This window comes from Heloderma suspectum, chromosome 4 (genome assembly GCF_057233095.1).
Source record: "Heloderma suspectum isolate Gila_16-S chromosome 4, 16-S_ref, whole genome shotgun sequence".
Lineage (NCBI taxonomy): Eukaryota > Metazoa > Chordata > Lepidosauria > Squamata > Helodermatidae > Heloderma > Heloderma suspectum.
Genome location: NC_139461.1, coordinates 27,003,758 through 27,025,013, shown reverse-complemented (window position 1 = coordinate 27,025,013; position 21,256 = coordinate 27,003,758). Strand labels below are relative to the sequence as shown.

Genomic DNA, 21,256 nt, shown 5'->3' with positions numbered 1-21,256 from the left:
AAAGTATTGAACCCTATCCCCCAAATAGGCTCAGCACCTTGGATAGCTCCATTAGAGTTCTGGCCAGTGTTGACGGAAACCCAGAATGGATCCACAGCTCCACCAAAATCTCAGCCACCAGCCTCCACTGATTGCAACCTCCCCCTCACAATTTCCCCCTCGGTGTGGGAAAATCAGGAGGTGGATGGGCACGGTCCCTTCACAGTTAGACTTCTGAATGCCTGCATAGAGCTTTTTGTGTACTCTGAGAAACAATGACCAAAGAAACAAACCACAGATATGAAGTGAAAAAAAATCTAATGGCTTTATAAAACATGATCAAAATCCAACTTGAAAACCCATCTTTTAAATATGGTACATTCATGTTCTAAAACAATACTTCATGTACAGCTTGTTAATAATATACTTTCACCATGTAACTTTTGAATTAAAAAAAAAATGGCTAAGTTAGGAAATTACATCCAGCAGATATCACAAACTATACAGATGAACCTAAAAAACAATCTTTAAAAATCCACAGAAGAATGAAGGAAGGATCCATTATGAAATGTCACTTATGTGCAGCTTATAAATACACCTCCTCATCCCCTTTAGCTTGAAAATACAGTGTACATTCCATTCCTCTTTTCCCCTAAATTTGAGGGTGGAAACAGATGAAAAGTTTCCCACATGACGGTTCTATCAACAACAGAAGTCAGCCAGCCGTCCATGCAAAAAACAAAGCATTACATTGTCCCAGCTGCTCAGCTGAGCTCACCACAGTTCTGCATCCAACACAATTTCAGATTTCACTTGGAAAGGCCAAAGATATCAGTAAGTAGGGGAGGGGGCAAGGTTTCACAGCATGCTTCAAAGACCTATCTTTGAAGACATTCAAGATCAAATCACAAAACAAAACAAACAAGAACAAAAGATGTGTATTTTTCAAGAGCATGTTTTGCAATCTCTTTTTAGGGCTGAGATTCAAACACACCATGCTTCAGCAGAAAGCAGTTCCACTTGGGCATGGGGGTGAAACATTTTCCTTGAAATGTTTGGCAGTACTTTTAACACTGGATTTTAACAAGCTTTGTAACCTCTGGAAAAGGTGGCTTATTGTACCAACCTTTGGTCCCTGGGAGGGTGTCCATGGGCCATAGGATATGGCAGACCTCCCCTTCCATGGGAAGGAGAGTTGATCCAGTGTGGAGGTCCCCTCTTGACCAACAGCACAAAGCTTGGCCACCATGACTGTCGCGCCATTGGTGCTCCATGGGTGATAAAGGCAAAAGGGGCTATTTCAGGAGTGTGTTAAGGGTGGATCAGAAGAGGCTTTGGATCCCCAGGGAATGCCCCCAGAATGGTTTAGTTATTTTGGCAACAACATGAGGGGATTTTTTTTTTAACCATCAAGAAAAAAGGCGAGAAAGGCAAGTTCGAGCCTGGCAGGGCTTAGGATTTGGCGGTTCTTCTGTCATACATTCTTCTCCTTCCCTGAACTCCATGGGGTGCTCCATAAAGAGTGAGGGGCATAGTAGACTTTTATAAAATGATGCTTGTGGTGGAGTAACTGGATAGAGAAACATTTTTCTTACCCTCTCACTGAACAAACTGATTGGCAGGAGACTCAGGACAGAACAAGAGTGAAAGGGGGCCATGGCCTTCACTGCCTCCTTGTGGGCCATTGGTCTGATCCAGCAGGACTCTTTTTTCTCTACTTATAGGAGGGTCTTCTGTGCTTGGGAAGGAGCTTTGGGGGGCTGCATGTGGGGCTGCTGCTTGAAGGGGGAGCTTAAAAGCTCTTGTGCGTGAGTCAAGCAGCCTCTCACACTGGTTTGGATCTGGGCCTGTATCTCGTAATAACCAGAGATGCAGATGCCCCTGAGGAATAATTTGAAACACGGTGGGGGAATGGGTCAATGACCAACTGTCCCCTGTCCTCTCTGTAAAATGGCAGCTTTGTTTTCCCCTCACAGGTTCGCCATATGGGATGTTTTTACCGGTGGCCACTTGTCATCTGTTTCCACCCTTAATCTCAAACGGTTGCCATTTAAGTTAATAAATATATACAACATTCTAGATTTCAGTGAATATAAATAGCAGTTATGGGTGCAAGCCTGCTCTGGTATTTCTCTGCATGTCCACTAGGATACATTGGGAGTTTTGAGTGTACAACGATTCCAGATCAGGATTTTACTGTTATAACAACAACAACAACAAGTCTAAGATAGCTCTGAGCAAATCCAGTCAGACACATAAATATAAATAAGCATAATACAGGAAAACATTTCCCTCCCCAGATTGAATCATTACTGCTAGCAGCAAGTGGTGAATGAAAGATCGGATAGCTGAAAACTACCCACGTCTCACTTTTACCAAATTGATCTGGTTTCCTAGCATTTCTAAGAAAAGCTTCTGGTATAATTTGTACATTGTGAGGCTGTGGAGGAACTTGACCACTTTCCGGAGGCCTTGGATCGTTGTCTTGGGGAAATGGTACGTTTTCAAATGCTTCAGCCCGTACGCCAGGCCCTTGATGGTGTCTTGGTCTCTGTTTTTTATTCTCCATGAGTTGAGGAGCTTGAGGATCTGTTCTGTGGATTTGCACATCCTCAGAATACGCTCTATTTCTTCTTTCCCCACTTTCTTTCCTGGTAAATTTTCCATCAAGACATTGAGCTGCTCAAAGGTGATATTGAGATGGCCAATGTGTTTTAAGACACTATTTTCACAATGATCGATACCTGCAAAAGACAAAAAGATATACTTGTTTATTTGCATTTGTCAAGGCTAAAAAGCTCAAAGGTTCTATCTAGCCCACCCCCTTCTTGAAGCTAGCTCTTTCTTGCAATCGAGAACAAATCTACACTACAAACTGAAATCAATCAAAGAAGCCCTGGAAACTGTAGTTTGGTTATAGTGCTAACAATGCTATGTTAGCTAGCTTTGCTCCCTCAAACTTCAATTCCCAGGTTTCCTTGGAAGAAGCCATGATGGTCACATGTCGTTTTCTAGCATAGGTATGACTTTGGTGTTGTTAGGACTAAGGCATCTGTGTGTCTGCAATCCCTTCCGATTGTCCTGCCTGACCCACTGTTGTGCTGATCACATCCGTTCCCCTACTGCATCACCACCATACACATACCCCTCTAAAACACAAATGTAGGGTTTAGTATCCATTGCCTTCTGAAAGCTGATCAGACCTACTGGTACTGATCACCAAACCCATATCTGGGGATTCTCATATTCTCACAGTCTCAGATGTCCTCTGCGCATAGTTGGAACATGAATGGGCAAGGTGAGATATGAGTAGAGTGCAGTTGTGCACAATATGGCTTTGGGAGCTGATCCATGGTTTTAGCACCACAATGGCCAGTTTCACCCTGATTATTGTAATAATCTGGGCATCGTAATAATCCCATGGGTCATCTAGGCTATAGCCAGGAGAAAAAGCTAATGTTAACTGGTCATGTGTGCATTGCCCTGCTTTTCTGTAATATGTAACGGTACCTTGCATAATGTTCTTGAACATATTGTGGTCTTTGTTCTGCTGCTTCCATAATTTCAGTAGCTGAAAGGTCTGTTCCTGAGGACTGTGCCTTTGTTTAATGCTTTCTATGGTTTCCACATTGACCTTTATACCAGGTAGGCTGTCCTTTAGTGTTTCCAGCCAGTTGGGTGAGAGTTTTGTAGGAACACCAAATCTGAAGAATGCTTCTTCACATAAGGTTACATCTAAAACAATAGTAAGCATATTGATATCATCATCATCATGTTGATCTTGTGACCAACCATAAATTACGATCTATGCGCTTTCAAAAAGTGCTGGTGGCTAGTGAAAATTGACTATTCATGCGCGATAACCTAATTGTGTGTTGTATGTAGGGATAGGAAGATCAGTATATTTCTGATCTGTGTCAATTTTACATGTGTTCATTCATAACTGTATTCCATTCTGTTCCTGCATTAATCTGTGATTTTATAAAACAAGTATTCTGGATGAAAATTTATATTTAAAGTCATATTTTTAATGCATTTTCTCACCAAATATGCATTTCTATGTGTATTTTCACTCACATTTTGAAATGTATTTTATCCTAAAATATTCATTTCTGTATGCATTCTGGTATGTTTTTTTAAGCCAAGAACTCCACTGCAAACCATCCAGAGCATTTCGGCTATAGGGCGGTATAGAAATATAAGAAATGAAATATAAGAAATGAAATTGCAACATTCAGAGAAGCACAAAACCTGAAAGTGAGCTGTGTCCCGCTCCACATGTTAGACCAGCAGGTGCAGGCACCAGGTCAGTTTGAAATGAACAGACATCTCTAGCTGTATGTATTGTGAAGTCCTTCCTTTTGCATCCATCGCGTTCAAGCTTGGAGCCCAAACTCAGTAGCAGAAACAAGACTTTCCCACTTTTAAACCTGCACATACCGATTCCGCACTGCTGATCCGATTTGTCACTTCTTTCTCCCTGGCACACATTGTCCCGTGTGGCATCTCCCTTCCGCACCATTTTAAGTCCTAGCACACTGCAGTTGGTGTGCTTCTGACAGGCTGCTTTGGATGATGTTTCATTGGAGAAATAGCCTTCTGGGCAACTCTCACAAACTGTGTCACTTTCAGGGGTACCTTGGGGAAACAACCAAAACCCAATAAAAACACTTAGAAAACACTTGGTACATAGCGCTTCAGGGATTTCCTGTCTGGTGAAAGACAACATCCAAGGACTGAACTGAAAGTGATCAGACAAGTGTCTGATTTCTTTATTTTCCAAAGGTTCTCTTTTAACGAGAAAACCTCTTGACCTAGCACCATTTTGTTGATTAACGTTTTAAATCTCCTTGATTTTGCAAGTCAACTACACATTCAGAAATGTCACATGGTACAGCCCTTAAAGGAAGGGCAGCCTCACTTTCAGAACGTAGGTGGGAGAGTGAATTATTTGAATGTTCCTTCATGTCAACAACAACAACAACAACAACAACAACGCCACCACAAAAAAACCCTTCCTACATACAGAACACTAGCACATCAGACAGTTTTTTTAACATGGGGTGGGGGCATTCAAATATGCAAACTGGCAAAGTGAAAGATTCGCATGGAACTGTAGACTGGCAGTCAGGAAACAATACCCCTGCCATGAAATGCACCATACTAGTCAAAATACGATGGGCTGGTGATGGTGATTAGGTTGCAAAACAATGGAAACAACAAACCAGAATCCAATTGGGATGATCCTGAACAAAGTTGCTTAGAAGTCCTTCTGATGCCAAGGTTGTAAAAATATAGCTGACTACCAGCTTTTTAATCTGTATAAACCAGCCAGACTTCAGCACCTGTTAGCCACTGGGGCTGCAGCACTGACACTGCCCTAGGCCCCCCATACCAAGTGGGCTATGAAATGCCATCTCATATTTCCCACAATGACCCAAAGAATGCAACAGAGCATCTATGCCAATTTCAAAAATTAACATGGTAACACACATACACAGTGGGGTCCACCATTTCAATTTCCCATAATACCACGTCAGGTCCTCCCAAGTATTATGGGAAATTTAAAATGGCAGCTTGTAATCACCCACCCCTGCTGCAGGGTACTGGAAGGGGGAAACCAACAGAAGGACCCATGGAGGGCACTTTGCTGAGGGTCCCCTCAAACCTGGACCAGAGCTGGCCCTGCCTATAAATGATGGCAGAAAAACAAAGTTTCCAAACTTTCAAGGAGTTCCCCCACCTTCAGCCAGGTCACTGAAATCAGTTATGTGGATAACTCACAAAATGTGTTCCCTTACATCTGGCTTGTTATTCTCACATTCCATGGCCTATACATAGCATGTCTGCTGTAGGGTGGCCGTGTATCCTCTTTTACAGAGGACAGTTCGCTATTTGAAGGGCTGCCAGAGGGCTGTCCTGTTTTGAAGGTGTCCTCTATTTAAAAGGCGGTCCTGTTCAATTCCGGTTGAAAGGCAAAGGTCCATAAGAACTGTTGCCCATCAACGCTTGGCCCCTGGGCAGTGGACTGAACAGGCAGACACATAGGTCCGTCTTCTAGTCTTCTATAGTATGCTGAGATGGACTGTATTTCTATTAAAATTAAAATAATTATTTCTAAAATTGCATCCAAAAGTTTAAAATAGCATAGGCAAATTTTGTGCATAAGTGAGTACCCGCCAGCCATGTGTTATGGCCTGCTGGGTGCCTAATAAGCCCAGTCACAAAAGGAGGAGTTGATCTAGCACCTGATGGTCTTTAGGTCATGGCTGCCATTCTGCAGATGGTTTGGGAGGTGCAAATTTGACAGGGTTGATTTAAGCCTCTTCTGAGCAGCCTCCCATTTTGATATAAAACAGTAATAGAATTCAAACAGGTGTTATGTTTTCCCCCCAATCAAGTTAACATTTTGTACATTTCTGCCTTTCCTATGCAAATAACGTCCATGCTTGCATTTAGTTGATATAGACTCGACTAGAATATGAAAGTAGAGTTTTATAGGTAAGTTATGGTGGTGAATACAATAAATGAGTTTCCAGATATTTAAAAGGTAAGCAGCAGTTGCTCAGTAATGCAATACACTGAAGATTATGTATTGATCCTTCTTTTGGTTGCCTAGTTTATTGCATAATTCCCAAAGGTACAATACTGATGTTTAATAAAATAAAACGGATCCTATAGAATGCACATTTGATTAATCTGAAATCATAAAGCAATTAACATGGCAAATGTTGTGTATAGATTATAAGTTTTTAGGAATTTGGACAGGAAGATGGCTGTTGTTCTTTGTCTCTTTTTACTAAAAGTTTTACAATAGCGAATAAAATTTAGACTGCACTCAAGTAAAATGCTATTATGGTCATTAATGTATATAGTTTCTCACATAGACATCTCTCAGCACAAACAAGAATTGTTACTAATCCATATTCAGAGAAACAGAAGCTCTTTGCTCTGGTTGCCAATTTGTTTCTTGGCTCCAGTTCATATTCCTAGTGTTGGCATTTAAGGTAATATACAGCCTGGGTCCAGCCAGGGATCAGTTCTTCCAGTATGAGTATCTCCCTTTTGAAATATGAGGGCCAGACCCTACTCCATATCCCCTTGCCAAAGGAAATGTTATGTGCTGGGGCTTGGAGCAGGGCCTTTTCTGAGTTGGCTCCACTGTTGTGGGATTCCTATCCCAGTGATGCTTGTCTGTGCCCGTCATTAGAGATTTTAAGAAGATGAAAACTGCTTTGACATGAAGTCTTTTCTTGTATCCCCTGTAGCCTAGCCCTTCTCTCATCAAGATTGTTAATAGTTTTATTCCAGCACCTGCATTTCATTATATGAAGAGAGGTATATATTACTGTACATCCTCACGACTCCAATAGCATATGTCTGTATGTGTTGTTTTAGCACCACGTCGTGTCTGCATGCCCTGGTGAAGATGTATTTCTTACTTAGTTTATGCCCACACCCCTTCCAAAGGCTCAGTGCAGCTTACAAAGATAGGGGGCAAAGCTGCTACGTGCCTTGTCTTCTCACTTCAGACAGAAACAACCCCTGGCACATTTGCTCTGCCTCACACCTAACCTAGCACAAAAGGATGCAGGTTCCAACTTCTCTGGTCTCTTGTAAAAAAACCCAAACAACTCCCCAAAACAAAACCAACAACCCCCTCTGTCTTCTGCACTGCACTACACCCGCAGCAGCACGGCCAATATGCCTTAACAAACTGAGGGCCAAACTACTGTGAAGGGAGAGGTCTGAATAAGCAGCCGTTGAGGGGTCCGAATGTGTTTGGAGAAGCAGCGTCAAGGGAGGGGAGCAACTGGTTCCTTCAACAGTGCAATGCTGCACACATCTACTTGGAAGTAAGTCCCATGGAGTTCCAACTTAGGGAAGCACTTGCATGCTCTGCTCAGCCACGGGAAAGCCCCTTGTAGTGCTCTTCTCCCTCTCTCTGACTAGGCTAACTCACATCCTTCTCAGCGATGACAGGGGTATACAGGCAGTTAATCACCTGGTGTTTGATATGGCAATCAATGCCGCCACCTTCCTTAAAGGCAGCCGTTCAGGTGAGCTTTGAGTCCCAGCATCAGTTTGACGTGGGAGTGAGGGTGATACGGAACACTGTGATTGCACTAGATTGCCATAGCACAGGGGTGGGCAACAGGAAGCCCTGAGCCCACAGGTAGCCCTTGGCCTAATGTCATGGGGCCCTCAGTCTCATTTCAAAAGCCCTCTGCATGCAGTTAGGGATGTATGGATGGTGTAAACTCTGTTCCATCTGTGTTTCGCAGATTGTCAGGAACCTTTTGTTATGTCGTTCGCTCATCGATGCAATCAGATCTTTCTTCAGTTTCCAAATTTGTGCAAATTTGCACTTGCACACATTTGCACCTGCAAAAATGCTCAAAACCCCCTCCCCCATGTATCTTCATGCTTTAGCCTGTGGGAAAATGTGCATTTTTGGACTATATTTTTCTGTTGCCAAATTTGTGCAAAATTCCAGAAGGTTAGAAAAATGATCCACAAGTCCACAGAATCCCCCTGACTGGGGAAATACTGCAGAATCTGTGGGTCAGATTCATACAAGTCTGAACTCATTTGATTCTGTTGAGGATTTCTCCAATATCCCTATCCCATTGTTACTGGAATCTAGAAGTAATTGATGCAAGCAACAGATGAATCACCAATGAGAGTTACATGAGTCCCATGTCCCCACAACCAAGGGGCCCAGGGTCCTTTGTTATGGCCTCTGATGAAAATGCGGGATCTGTTCTGAATTCTGCTGTACTTATATTGAACAGGCTAACTCAAACTGAAAGTTCCTGTAGACTTTAGTTTGCCAGAGCAGCTTCAGTAAAGTGTTTCCCACAGTAAAATAAAATGCCCTTCTTTCTTTTTTTTAAACGTGTAAATCCATGTAAAATTATAATTAAACTCAAATACAATTTAATTGCACATATACAGGCCATCTCAGTCTTACGAAGAGACATTGTCTGCGTTCAGACTATTCTTGACACCAGGGTGAGTAACCTGCAGCCCTGGAGCCAAAGAACTGTTGGCCTAATTTCAAAAGTCATCAGTTCAGACTTCTAGCAAGAGCAATTAGGGTACAATCCTATGCATGTTTAGACAGGAAAAAGTCCTACAACTTCCAGAATGCTGGGAGCTGTAGGACTTTTTTCTGTCTGAACATGCATAGGATTGCACCCTCCCTCTGGCTAGGTAGGAAAAGGGAGAGAGCAGGGGTGTCAGAAAGAAAGAGAGAAAAGGGAGGCAGAAAGAGAACATAGGTGGGAGAGTGCTGTTGCACTCATGACCTACTTTGGGGTTTCTCTTTGTCATCTGCTTGGCCACTGTATGAACAGAAAGCTGGACTAGATGGACCCTTGGTCTGATCCAACATGGCTCTTCTCATGTCCTTATAGAAAGGGGTGGCTTTATCCACTTTTGGCCCTGCCCCACCCACTTTGTCCTACCTACCACAAGGATGGACCGCAACAGAAAACCCTTAATGGAATGTTGTCCTTGAATGGGAAGAAGTTTCTCCACCCCTGCTCTGTGCTCATGTGCTCCTCCTCTCCGATCTTCATGTGCTTAATGCATGACTTCCTGGTTTGATCAAATCATAGTTTCCTATTATTGTCCAAACTGACAAATTATGGTTTGAGAGAGTCTTCCAAACCAGGATTGCTTACCAGAATCAAACCATGGACTGTAATCCTGGTTTAGAGGACTTGCTGAAATAACAGTTTGTTGATTTGGACAGAGCAGCAAATAATAGTTGGGAGTATCATCTGAATGTATTTTGTGGGAATGCATTATTGATTTGGGGTTGGACTCGATAGTCCTATAGGTCCCTTCCAACTCTACTATTCTATGATTCTATGATTCATGCCAGTATTTTGGTATATTCTATTTGGAATGCTGCTCAGTCAAATAATGTTATTTCATATCTGAAATGTAGCTTAGTGGTGTATTTTATTTTATTTTTAAAAAAATTGAATTATGAGAATTCTCACACCGCTGGCAATATAAGATGGCACTTAATGTACTAGCTTTTTTTTAGTATTACGATACATGAAAAAAATCATACTTTGCATCATGAGGCTGTTTGCCTCCAGAGGCTGTTTTCCCAAGCATTTGATGGCATATGATGGGCTGTTTAATATATCAGTCCAATTGTTTATGGTTGTCACTGATGCTTTAGTTGTTTTATGGGATGCGTATATCTTAATGGATAATTGTTGTTGCTGTTTTAAATTTTGTATGTTTTAATTCTGTTGTAAGTCATCGTGAGTTTTTTTTTTGCTTTAGTTTTTTAGAAAAGTATCTCAGAAGTTTAATAGATAACAACAACAACTAGTACAACTAAGTAAAATAATAGTTTCCAGTTCTTAGCCTGACTTAATGATAAAACCGGTATGGGCTGGGTCATTTGTGATATTATGTATTTTTTAGTATTATCATTATTATTTCTAGACTAGAATTTTTAATTTCTTTAAAAATGTGTTCTTTAGTGACAGAATTAGGGTTAAATCCAATATCATGCTACTGGAAGTCTCTTAGAGCACAATCCTATGCATTTTTAGACAGAAAAAAAAAGTCCTAAAGCTCCCAGCATGCCCCAGCCAGCATGGAGTTGTAGGACTTTTTTCTGTCTAAATATGCACAGGATTGCACCCTTAGTGCGATAGGCCTTTGTCTATCCCCTGCAGCCTTCTGTTCCCCCACCCCCAAATCTATTCCAGAGGGTTTCCCAACCCTTAGGAACAGACTTTGAGGATGTGCAGGGGACTGCTGGGGTGAGTGTGTATTGCCCCTCCCAGTTCCATCAGGAGAAAGACACCACTGGCTTCAACCCTTAATTTTCTATCACTGAAGAACACAGGTGCTCTTTCTTTCCTCACTCCTCTCCCTTTTTAAAAAATGCATTGCCACCGGTTTTATCCCTTCTAATAATACCAGATATTGTCTGGCAAGGGAGCTGTTGGCTGCTGACAAAATATGTATTAATAATGGCTTTTCTACGAGTATCCATTTATGACACTGGTAATTAATTACTGCCACACATTTGCGACAACTTCTGCTATTACACTAATATTGTTATAATTACTCTCCGGGTGCTATATCAGTTAACACTTCTGCTGTTTGTCAAGATGCATGGAGGCCTGAAACAGCATTCTTCCCCATGAAAAATGTTATTAGTTATATAACCCATAAATACTGCATCCCAGATAATGTCCCTGTGAAAGAGGGTCGATCCATCATGTTTCTCATTAGAATGCAATTTGCAGCTGCCATTAAATTACCCATTACAGTAAGAGCAGAACATTTTGCCACTGCGAGCAACATTACTTTTGGCGACAGTCCAGGGATATGTTTAGGAGGGCTGCGGCTTGTTTTTCACAAGCATTGCAATAAATTTACTATCCATCAATTTCATCTGAGCACATTCGTTTCGGAAACTTTTCAAGTTATATGGCTGGTTTGTCAGTTCCAGGCAAGTGGCAGAAACGGGAAGTCTTCTAAGCCCATGGCAAGGCTACCATAAACATACATGAGTGGTGGGATCCAGTTGGCTCCAGGATTTGGGGGGCCCTTGGGCAAGACACCCTCAACGGGCCCCCTCCTTCAGTAGGTCTACTTCTCCCCAACTGCTGTTGCTCCTCCTCTTTCTCCTCACTGATGCTGCCACTGGCTTGCTTGACAGGCAGAGAGCCAGGGAGCAAGGAGGCCGTGGCATCTGCTGCTCCTCCTTCCCACCACCACAGTTATCTTGGCCAGAGCGAGAGGCAGGTGAACAAGCAGGTTGCCATGATGAAGAGGAGGAGCCAGTCCAGGAGCTTCTTGTCAGAGGGCCCCCACTGGGGAGGGGGCCCTTGGCAGGTGCCCGACCATGACTACCTTTGATGCTGGCCCTAGTGGGATCTGTTTGGCTTGGTGGGTTACAACAGGTTGTGCAGAACGGCTTTAATGAGTTTATACCACCCTTGCAAAAAGGTCTGCAAAACCCCCAGAACCCCCAGTTTTACTGTTACAAGGAGCTATAAGGAGACATCAGAGTCTCAAACCAAACACTCTGGCAGCTGCGCCTAGGTGCCTTACTCCCTGCACCACTTGGACAGCTCTCTGGCAGAGGGATCTTCCAGCCTGATCTCTACTGTGCTGCAGCAGCACCCCTGTCACCCCAGAAACAGTGCTATGGTTCTTCTGTCAACCCAGATCATGTGACCTGAGGAACCAATAGGGGCTTGCCTGGGACTATATAGTCAGTGTTCCAAGCTTGGTTCCTCAATCGGAGCACTTTGTGTGAGAAGATGCTTATTTAGTACTTGTTTAGACTCCTCTTGCCTTGCCTCACCACTCTGCAAACTGACTCCCAGTCCATCTGAGGCATCATCTACCTCTGTACTTTGGATCCTTGTCACCCTGCTCCAGAGCCTACCCACCAACCTGCTTAGACCCCACTGTTTGCGTATGACCCTGCTGAGCCCTGACAGGAGTTTAGGGCAGCATTCATGGATCCCCTCCTCATTTCATCCTCACAACAACCATGTAAGGTAGCTTAGGCTGAGAGATAGTGATCATTTGGTGAGCTTCATGGCTGAGCTGGAATCTGAACCCAGGTCTCCTTGTTCCAATTCCAAACTGCAATCCATTACACCACACTGACTCTCACTAACTTGTCTCCCTTATATGAGATGTTAGTAAGTTGTGGCATACTGATGGTCTGAAGAAAAACACATATACCAGGTTTCAGTCTTTTCCAGTATTTCCTGGACTGGTCTCCTGGAAAAAAAATTCTTACTCACCACAGGTGAACAAGCATGTGGCTATTTACAGCCCAAGTGAATTGAACCATCTCTTGAAAAACACATACCTTGCTGAGCCACACCAAACCCTGGAGGGCATGCCATGTGCTTCAAGCAGAATTCTAGTTCAAGGTACCATCCTTCAATGCACTCACAGACACGGTTCTTGGTGCTGCTGCATTCAACTTTCTCATACTGCAGCTCCTGGCACACCACATTGCAATACTCGCACTCATCATTACTGTTCCAGTCATCTGCATAGTACTGATCTGGACAGGGGGCGCATTCAGTCTTTGATGAAGCTGTGCAATGTTGTTTGATGTAGGTTCCAGGAGGGCATTGGTCACACATCAGCTGATGGGAAGTCGTAGGGTCATAATGGAGGTACTTCGGAGGAAGAATCTCCTGGACAGTCCATTTCACAGAGATGCCCAGCAACTAATAGGAGAAATACGAAACATTTGTTAAGCCTTTTTTTCTCTCTTTTTTGCAACACACTGATATCGCTTTGAGGGCAGAATTAGGGCAATTTTAAATGCTATAATTTTATTCACGAGGTGGGTGTTTGTTTGTTCCTGGTAGAGAAGAGTCAAACAGTGAGGGTCACTTACCCAGAGGGATGGAAGTGGGTTGCCTAAATATACACTTACACAGAGTACAGCTTCCCAGACAAACAGTTTGTGCCTGTATCATACCAACCAAATCCTCTCTATAACATACAGGGGCTCCACAAAGAAGTATAACTTTCCTCTTCCCTGCCCATCCCTTTTTCATTATGAGTCATGTCTTTTTAGATTGTAAGCCTGTGGGTAGGAACCATCTTGTTTAAGTGTTTGTTTGCAAGCTTCTCCTATAACCACTAAATGTATAGGATTTCAATGTAAATTAGGTTTAAGTCTGTATTATATAAGGCAGTCTTTGTTAATACTCAGTAGTATATTGCCATAATAGAAACCCCATTTAGGGTGCTTCCAGATGAGACTTCTATTGTGCAATCACCCTGCCTCATTCACAGAATTCTATGGGGGGATCAGACACTGTTGCCTTCTACTTGTAACCCTCCCATGTTTTCCCATTGCTTCTTCCATCTTTTCTCTTTTCACAAAAAAAAACCATTAAAGAGGGAAAGTTGGAATAGCTGCACAATGTCTTTGAATTGGTGGTGCTAGGCGTCATCCATCTGGAAGCACCCTAAATTAACTCTTTTCCAGTATTTCCTGGGCTGGTCACCTGGAAAAAAATGCTTACTCACCACAGGTGAACAAGCAAGTGGCTATTTACAGCCCCCAAGTGAATCGAACCATCTCTTGAAAACAGGCACATACCTTGCCGAGCCACAACAAACCTGGGAGGGCATGCTGTGAGCCTCAAGCAGAATTCTAGTTCAAGGTACTTAAATGGGGTTCACTATTATGGCAACATCGTAGTGAGCTGTGTGTAGTGGAGCCAGGGCTCACAGGGACACAGCACCGGCACTTTTTTATTAGCAGGGATGCTGACCTCATCTGCCACCACTGCACCCCTAAAAATTCCCTGTTTCCTCTGAGCTTGGCTACCCCACAGTGGCTGTGGGTGGGAGTGAACTTTCCCAGCAACAATATATTGTTCCCAGTTGTAATGCAAAGTATTTTCAGGTGGCTTGGTCTTCAGTGGTCAATTAAGACCCGCTTGCTTTACAAAAGACCTTCTCTGGATGGAAAGAAAAGAGCTTGACTTGGTTTATTGATCTGGGTCAACACAGCTGCCTGGATATTTCGACTCTCCTTGGGGATGTGGCTCTGTGGACCGTCATGAGTGCCTGCACGTCAGAATTTACCGTTACACCACGGATCATCCCACATATAACCTTTAACACCATTATATGGTGTGGAGAAAATCCATGTGTGAAGCAATGGTGCTGCAGAGGTGCTGTTCAAAGCTACAGATGGAAATATTTCTATGCGTAATCGTACATTTTCATGCTTTTCAAAACATCCCAGGACCAAGCAGAGATTTGTAGTCACCTTCCCCGCTCCCTTTCCTTGGCAGAGGATTTTGAAAGAGAAATTACATCATATTAATTTCCTTCGGAACGCGGACACACCCTTGCCACTAATCTCCAAACGGAAACCAAATGCCATTTGCCCCCTGCCCCACCCCACCTCCATGAAATGGGCGCAAATTACATGACAACTGAATAGACAGCCCAGATTCCTTCAAGCATGTTTTCCATTCAGTCACAGCCTTGTAAAGAAACTAGTTTTCCAGCCTTCAAAAATATGATTATACGCTTTGGCTTTGGGGGTTTTGCACAGACCACAGAAGAATGTTTGAATTTACTGAAACAGATAAAGCACCCACTGTTTGAAATGCCAAACACATCCCGAAGTCTAGTTTTCCTTTGAAAATCACTGCCAAGTCAAATCTCGAAATTCTGGTACTTACTTTTCAACATCAGATAAAAACATCATAATTGCCTTTGGACCAAAATCCATCTGGACCACCATTCTCTTTCCAGCAGTAGCCAGCTAGTGGGAGCTCACCATTAGGGCCTGAAGGTTATGATCCTCCCCCCACCTGCAATTGTTTGACTCCAGCAACTGTTATTCAGAGATTTACTGCTCCTGAAACTGGAGGTTCCACTTAGCTATCACAGCAAATAGCCATTGTTCAACCTATCCTCTGTTAAAATGGCTAATCCTTTCTGAAGCCATCTAAGCTAGTGCCAATGACCAGATCCCTATGGCAAGGAATTATGCCTTGTGTGAAGGAGGGGGCTTTCATTGCCCACTCCTGAACCTCCAACTACCAATCAATGTCATTGGGTGACCCTGAGTTCTACTACTATAAGAAATTTCCCTTATACAAATCTCTGGTGCAACCACACTTGGAATACTGTGTACAGTTCTGGTTACCGCACCTAAAAAAGGATATTGTAGAATTGGAAAAAATGCAGAAAAGGGCAACTAAAATGATCAAGAGACTGGAGCAACTTCCCTATGAGGAAAGGTTACGACATCTGGGACTGTTTAGCTTAGAAAAGAGGCAAGTGAAGGGAGTACAAAATTATGCATGGTGTGAAGAAAGTGGATAGGGAGACTTTTTTCTCCCTCTCTCAAAATACTAGAACCCAGTGGGGTCCTCCCATGAAACTGATTGGTGGGAGATTCAGGACAGATAAAAGGAAGTCCTTCTTCACACAGCGCATAGTTAAACTATGGAATTCGCTGCCACAGGATGTAGTGATGGCCACCAGTTTGGATGGCTTTAAAAGGGGGTTAGACAAATTCCTGGAGGAAAAGGCTACCAATGCTACTAGTCCTGATGGCTATATGCTACCTCCAGTATCAGAGGCAGTATGCCTATGTACACCAGTAGCTGGGGAACATGGGTGGAAGTTGCACTCCTGTCCTGCTTGTGGGTTTCCTGAGGGCAGCTGGTTGACCAATGTGTGAACAGAATGCTGGACTAGATGGACCCTTGGTCTGATCCAGCACGGCTCTTCTCATGTTCTTGTGTCCTTATGTTCTTATTCATTCCCTCTATTTCCAATGTTCAGAAATGGGTGCTGTAACTTATGTAGCCAAAACAGCCACATCCACACATGAGAGGGAGGTATCAGCAGGCTTGGGAGTACCCAAAGGTTTGCAGAAGTACAAAAGATCTTTACGGAAAAATACATAAGGAGGGGAGGCAAAACAGCCCAGTGGGGACTGCACCCAATGCAGACTGATTCTTGGGGGTGCAGTGGAGGCGACTGGCCTGGTGTCCTCCAGATGTGTTGGGCTGTAACTCCCATCAGCTCTCCTTACCACTGAGGTCATCAGAGGGCTTGCTCCTGGTGGTTCCACCACGTGGACCTATGGCCTGATTGGAGTCCACCAGGAGAAGAGCCTTCAGTGTGGCAGCCCCCTTTCTTTGGAACTCCCTGCCCCTGGAGGTCAGGCAGCATCACTGTGTCACTTCCAGCACCTCCTGAAAACAGCCCTGTTCCAGGAGGCATTCCTTAACTGACCAGTCACAATTTCTATTGGCATTCTGTTTAATAGCATGATTTTGATCTGGCCTTGTAATCTCTTTATCCTTTTACTTTTTTTATCTCTTGTGTTCACCGCTCTGAAATCTGTTGTAGATATGGAGCAATATACAAATATTGTCAATAATAAATAAATCATTCCCAGTCAATATGACCATTCTGGCTGGGGATGATGGGAACTGCAGTTCAACATGCCTGGAGACCACAAGGTTGGGGAAGGCTCCCCTAGAGATTCCCTAAATATACATTTGCCAAGAGGGCAGTGTGGCTGGACTGGCCTAAAGCTCCAATCTGATGCACGCGTACCTGAGCAGAAGTCCTGTTGCACACAGTGGGGCTGCTTTCTGAGCACACCTGCATAGGATTGGGCTGGTGCATCCCAGGTTAATTGTTTCATGGCTGAGGGGAGTTTGAATGTGAAGCTACCACAGTGTAAACTGTAGGTGATTTCTTACGTCCGTGAGAAGCCTTGTATGCCTAGTAACGCTTTTCTAGTTCCCAGTGAGCTTCACATCCATTAGAGGTTGCTGTGCTTCCCAGGGAATTCATTCTATATTTTACACAGCCCGCTCCACTTTAGCTTTTTACTCCTTACTGCTCCTTTAGTTAGAGTGTGTGGAGAGCAAAGAGGATGGCAGAGAGTCAACCAGTCCTTGTGCTAGTCTGGCAACTGTAAGTATGAAATGGCCAGCACACCACATCTTGTCCCATGTTTCAGCATCAGCATTAAAAGTGGAAGATGCTTAGGGCACAATCCTATGCATGTTTAGACAGAAAAAAAGGCCTACAACTCCCAGCATGCCCCAACCAGTCATAGCTGTCTGGGGCACGCTGGGAGCTGCAGGACTTTTTTCTGTCTAAACATGCATTGGACTGCACCTTTAGGAGTTAGAACATAAGAACATAAGACGAGCCATGCTGGATCAGGCCCAGGGTCCATCTAGTCCAGCATTCCCCCCCCCCATGTATTTTTGGGGGACTTCTGCAAACCTTGCTTTCCTCTAAGCAAACCTTGATACCTCTCTCTTGTCCATGGGTGATGCCATTTTGGCAACATGAACAACAGCGTTGATAGCCTGAACATGAGAAAGAGAGGGGATGATTTATGTATGACATTTTTATCCTCCCTTTTCTCAAAGGAGCTGAGAGTGGCATGCATAATCCACAACCCAATTTTATCCTCACAGCAACCCTGTAAGGTAGGTTAGGGTGAGAGACGGTGACTTGCCCAAGGTCACCCAGTGCACTTCAATGGCTGAGTAGGGATCTGAAGTCAGGTCTCTCCAACACTTTAAACACTGGTCCACACTGGCTCTGAATAATTCACATGAAAGCCCCAGATTTTCTAAAAAAAGTTGTAGTGACAATACTGTTAATTCTAAGGCTGCCTGCTGCTCTCCTAGTGACCAACTCCTCCTTCTCAATACCCCGAAGAGATGGTGCTGAGGTGAAAAGGACTAGAGACAACTCCACGCACACACAACTCTTCTTCTGCTAAGGAAATGCCAGCAGGGGGAGACCTAATGCCCTTGTAGGAGCTGCCCAGGTACTGGGTTTACATTATAAAGTGAAATGCAGCTATTTTGTACCAGAATGTGTCCTGCAATATAACTGATACACTGCACATGGTTTTTGTAGCTGGTCATCTGTACCTCGGCATAATACACTACAGCAGCCTTCCCCAACGAGGCACCCTCAAGATGTGCTGGACTTCAAGTCCCATCATCCACCACCAGCAGGAACATCTGTCCAACACATCCAGAGAGTACCAGGTTGGAGAAAGCAGCACCCGAATGAGAAGCCATTAATAGACCCACTAATTTCTGGCCAAAGTACTTCCCCCCCCTCTTTCTAGCAAGCAAACGTGACGAATATTCTTTCTCAAACAGAGGAGATGTAAATTGCACTGTATGACAGGGATGTCACGTTGGGGATGGCTGGCTACACTTTCACGCCATAATAACTGTATGTGGTGGCCACAGAGGGTGGGAGCTTATATACTATTGTGCCTTTGAGCAGCTTCTGTTCATGCATTTGGAGCTTGCACAGGACAGGAGAAGAACCATTGCACCCCTGACTGTTTAAAACAGACATACAAAAATAACAGGCACAGTCCTGCCCAAATTAAGCACATGCATGCTTAACTCTCACATTGCAACCAATGGGACATTAAAGCATTTTAACTTTGGCTGGATCATTCTCACCTTGCTTAATGCTCCCAGCTCTGTGTGTATATGTACATGCACATATGGGTTTTATATCGTTTGATCATGAATGGCCATTAACATGAATTTTGTGTATTTAGTGATGTCTTTCAATCTTACAATAATGCTAATAAGTGCACAATTCTCCCGTAAGTGGATTTTTGTTCTCCCCCTTCCCCAAACTTGGGTTACTGTTTTTTTTAACAAGGCACAACCCACTGAGAAGTTCTCCTGCACAAGCGCCAGTGATTGAGCCGCATTTTGTTAAAAAAAAAAATAGCTTATATAAAAGCAGAACAGAAAAAAAAGACTTTCATTGTCCAAACGGTCTCTGTAGGACTGACATCGTTAATTCACCAAATACATGATCCATCAAATGTGAACATGAAACAAAGTTGACAGACAAAAGGAAACATTCACAGTTGTTTGATCAGCCTTTCCTCTTCTTTTCCCCAAGATGAAAGATGTTGAATGTACATTGAATAGCTTTTGGGTAACATCAGACATCATTCAAGTATTAGTCACAAGGCAAATAATTCTCTGCCATGGCTTCTGAGGTTGATTTCAAAGGTATTTGTATATTTTGATTCCTAGCTTGCCCTATCCTAAAGGGTGGGGCATAAGTTAAATAAATGGATCCCCAAAGGCAAGTCAGAGAGAGGGCAACTACAGGAGTGGAGGCAAAGGCATTCAAAAAACATGTGCATGGATTCTGGTGGTGCAGACAAGGGTGTGCCGATGCTCACTGGAGCTCCATGTGAGCAGGATCTGCCCCATTGTCTTCAACATCATAGAGAGGTCTACACATTCAGTGGGAACAAGCAAGTGCAACTTTCTACCACTTGTGCATAGAAGATGCACAAAGATCTGGATTGAGGTCATTTACACCAGAGGTTTACATCTGAGGTTCAATCTCTGGCCCCTCCCATTAAAATGGTCATAGGTAGCAAGGCTCAGAAAGATCTCAGATTGAGACCCTGGAGCGCATTAGATTACACAGTACTGGGAGAGACTGACTAAGCATCTGACTCTATTCAGTGCAACCTCACATGTTCATTCATTCGTACATACATATCAATAAAAAATTAACATGGCTGTTCATGACCTGAACAGGAACACTCTTAGCTCAGTGGTGGAGCACCTGCTTTGCATGCAGAAGGTCCCAGGTTCGATCCCCGGCATCTCCAGGTAAAGCTGGAAAAATTCTTGCCCAACACCTGGAAAGTCGCTGCCAGTCAGTGTTGACAATACTGGGCTAGATGGGCTAACAGTCTGATTCTGAATAAACCAGCTTCCTATGTTCCTAATCTAACCCAATCCCACCGATTTGTTCCTGTTTCATCTTAGTCCTCCTGTCCACAGACCATCTTGATAGTATTAAACAGGCAATCACATCTGGAGTGCCATTAGTACCATCGTAGGGGGGTCAGTCAGAACTATGAGATTTAGAGGACTCCCATCCCTTGAAAATGTGGCATTTTCAGTAAGCCAGGGGGGCTTTCTGCCTTGTCCAAACTTTTCTTCAACAGCCCACTCTGTTTGTTTGTTTTTTTAAAAAAACTAGCAAGCTTACTCAAGGACCCATAGAAGAAAACCCCAGCAGGCCGAAGACAGGGAACTCTATCACGGCTCTCTGATCATGTCAGTTCCAAAGCAATCGTCAATCTCTGGGCAAGGACTTACCACAAGTGTGCAGAACAGGAACTTGTTCATTGTGGTTGCTTTAAAACCCTCAGGGAGCTGGGAAGGCAGGCAGGCAGGCAGTTCAGGGAGCTCTCCAGTCTCTTAGCAGTTTGTGTACACTGCCCCAGCACATTAAAAGCGCCTTTTTATATATATCTACGGCCCCCTTGCAACAGGAAACCTTGGCTCAACTTGGAATACTCATTCCCTCCCCACGATCAATTTCTTTCTGATTTTTTTTCTTCAAAAAAGGAACCTGTAGATGATTTCATGCAATTTCTTTCAGCACTATTTAACCACAGGCGGGGGGGGGGGGGAAGGAGGGAAGGAGGGTGTGTCAGGATCCGGGCACAGCGATGGGTTAACTAATTACTGTCTGCCAGCCACCGCCTCTGCTGTGTTACTGCCCACCCCTCTTCTGGGTAAAGAGGGGGAGTCTAAAAGAGACTCAGCTCCAGGGCAACAAGGGGTGAGTTATTCACAGCCCTGGCTGTTCTAGAAACGAAGGTTTAAAAATATCTTGCTGAGGCCGAGTCTTCCTCAAGGTGCCTACTAGAGATCGTCTTTCT

The 21,256-nt window shown here is 43.7% G+C and overlaps 1 protein-coding gene across 1 annotated transcript; it reads right to left on the bottom strand.

Moving 5' to 3' along the window:
* Nucleotides 1-281: 281 nt before the first annotated feature.
* On the bottom strand, nt 282-20,918 carry TNFRSF11B (TNF receptor superfamily member 11b). The gene is made up of 5 exons (XM_084847981.1): nt 20,688-20,918; nt 12,854-13,223; nt 4,420-4,617; nt 3,490-3,714; nt 282-2,723 (listed from the first exon to the last, which is right to left on the bottom strand). The coding sequence occupies exons 1-5, from the start codon at nt 20,715-20,717 to the stop codon at nt 2,335-2,337; spliced, it is 1,212 nt and encodes a 403-aa protein (XP_084704107.1). The 5' UTR covers nt 20,718-20,918; the 3' UTR covers nt 282-2,334.
* Between the last annotated feature and the right edge of the window lie 338 nt (nt 20,919-21,256).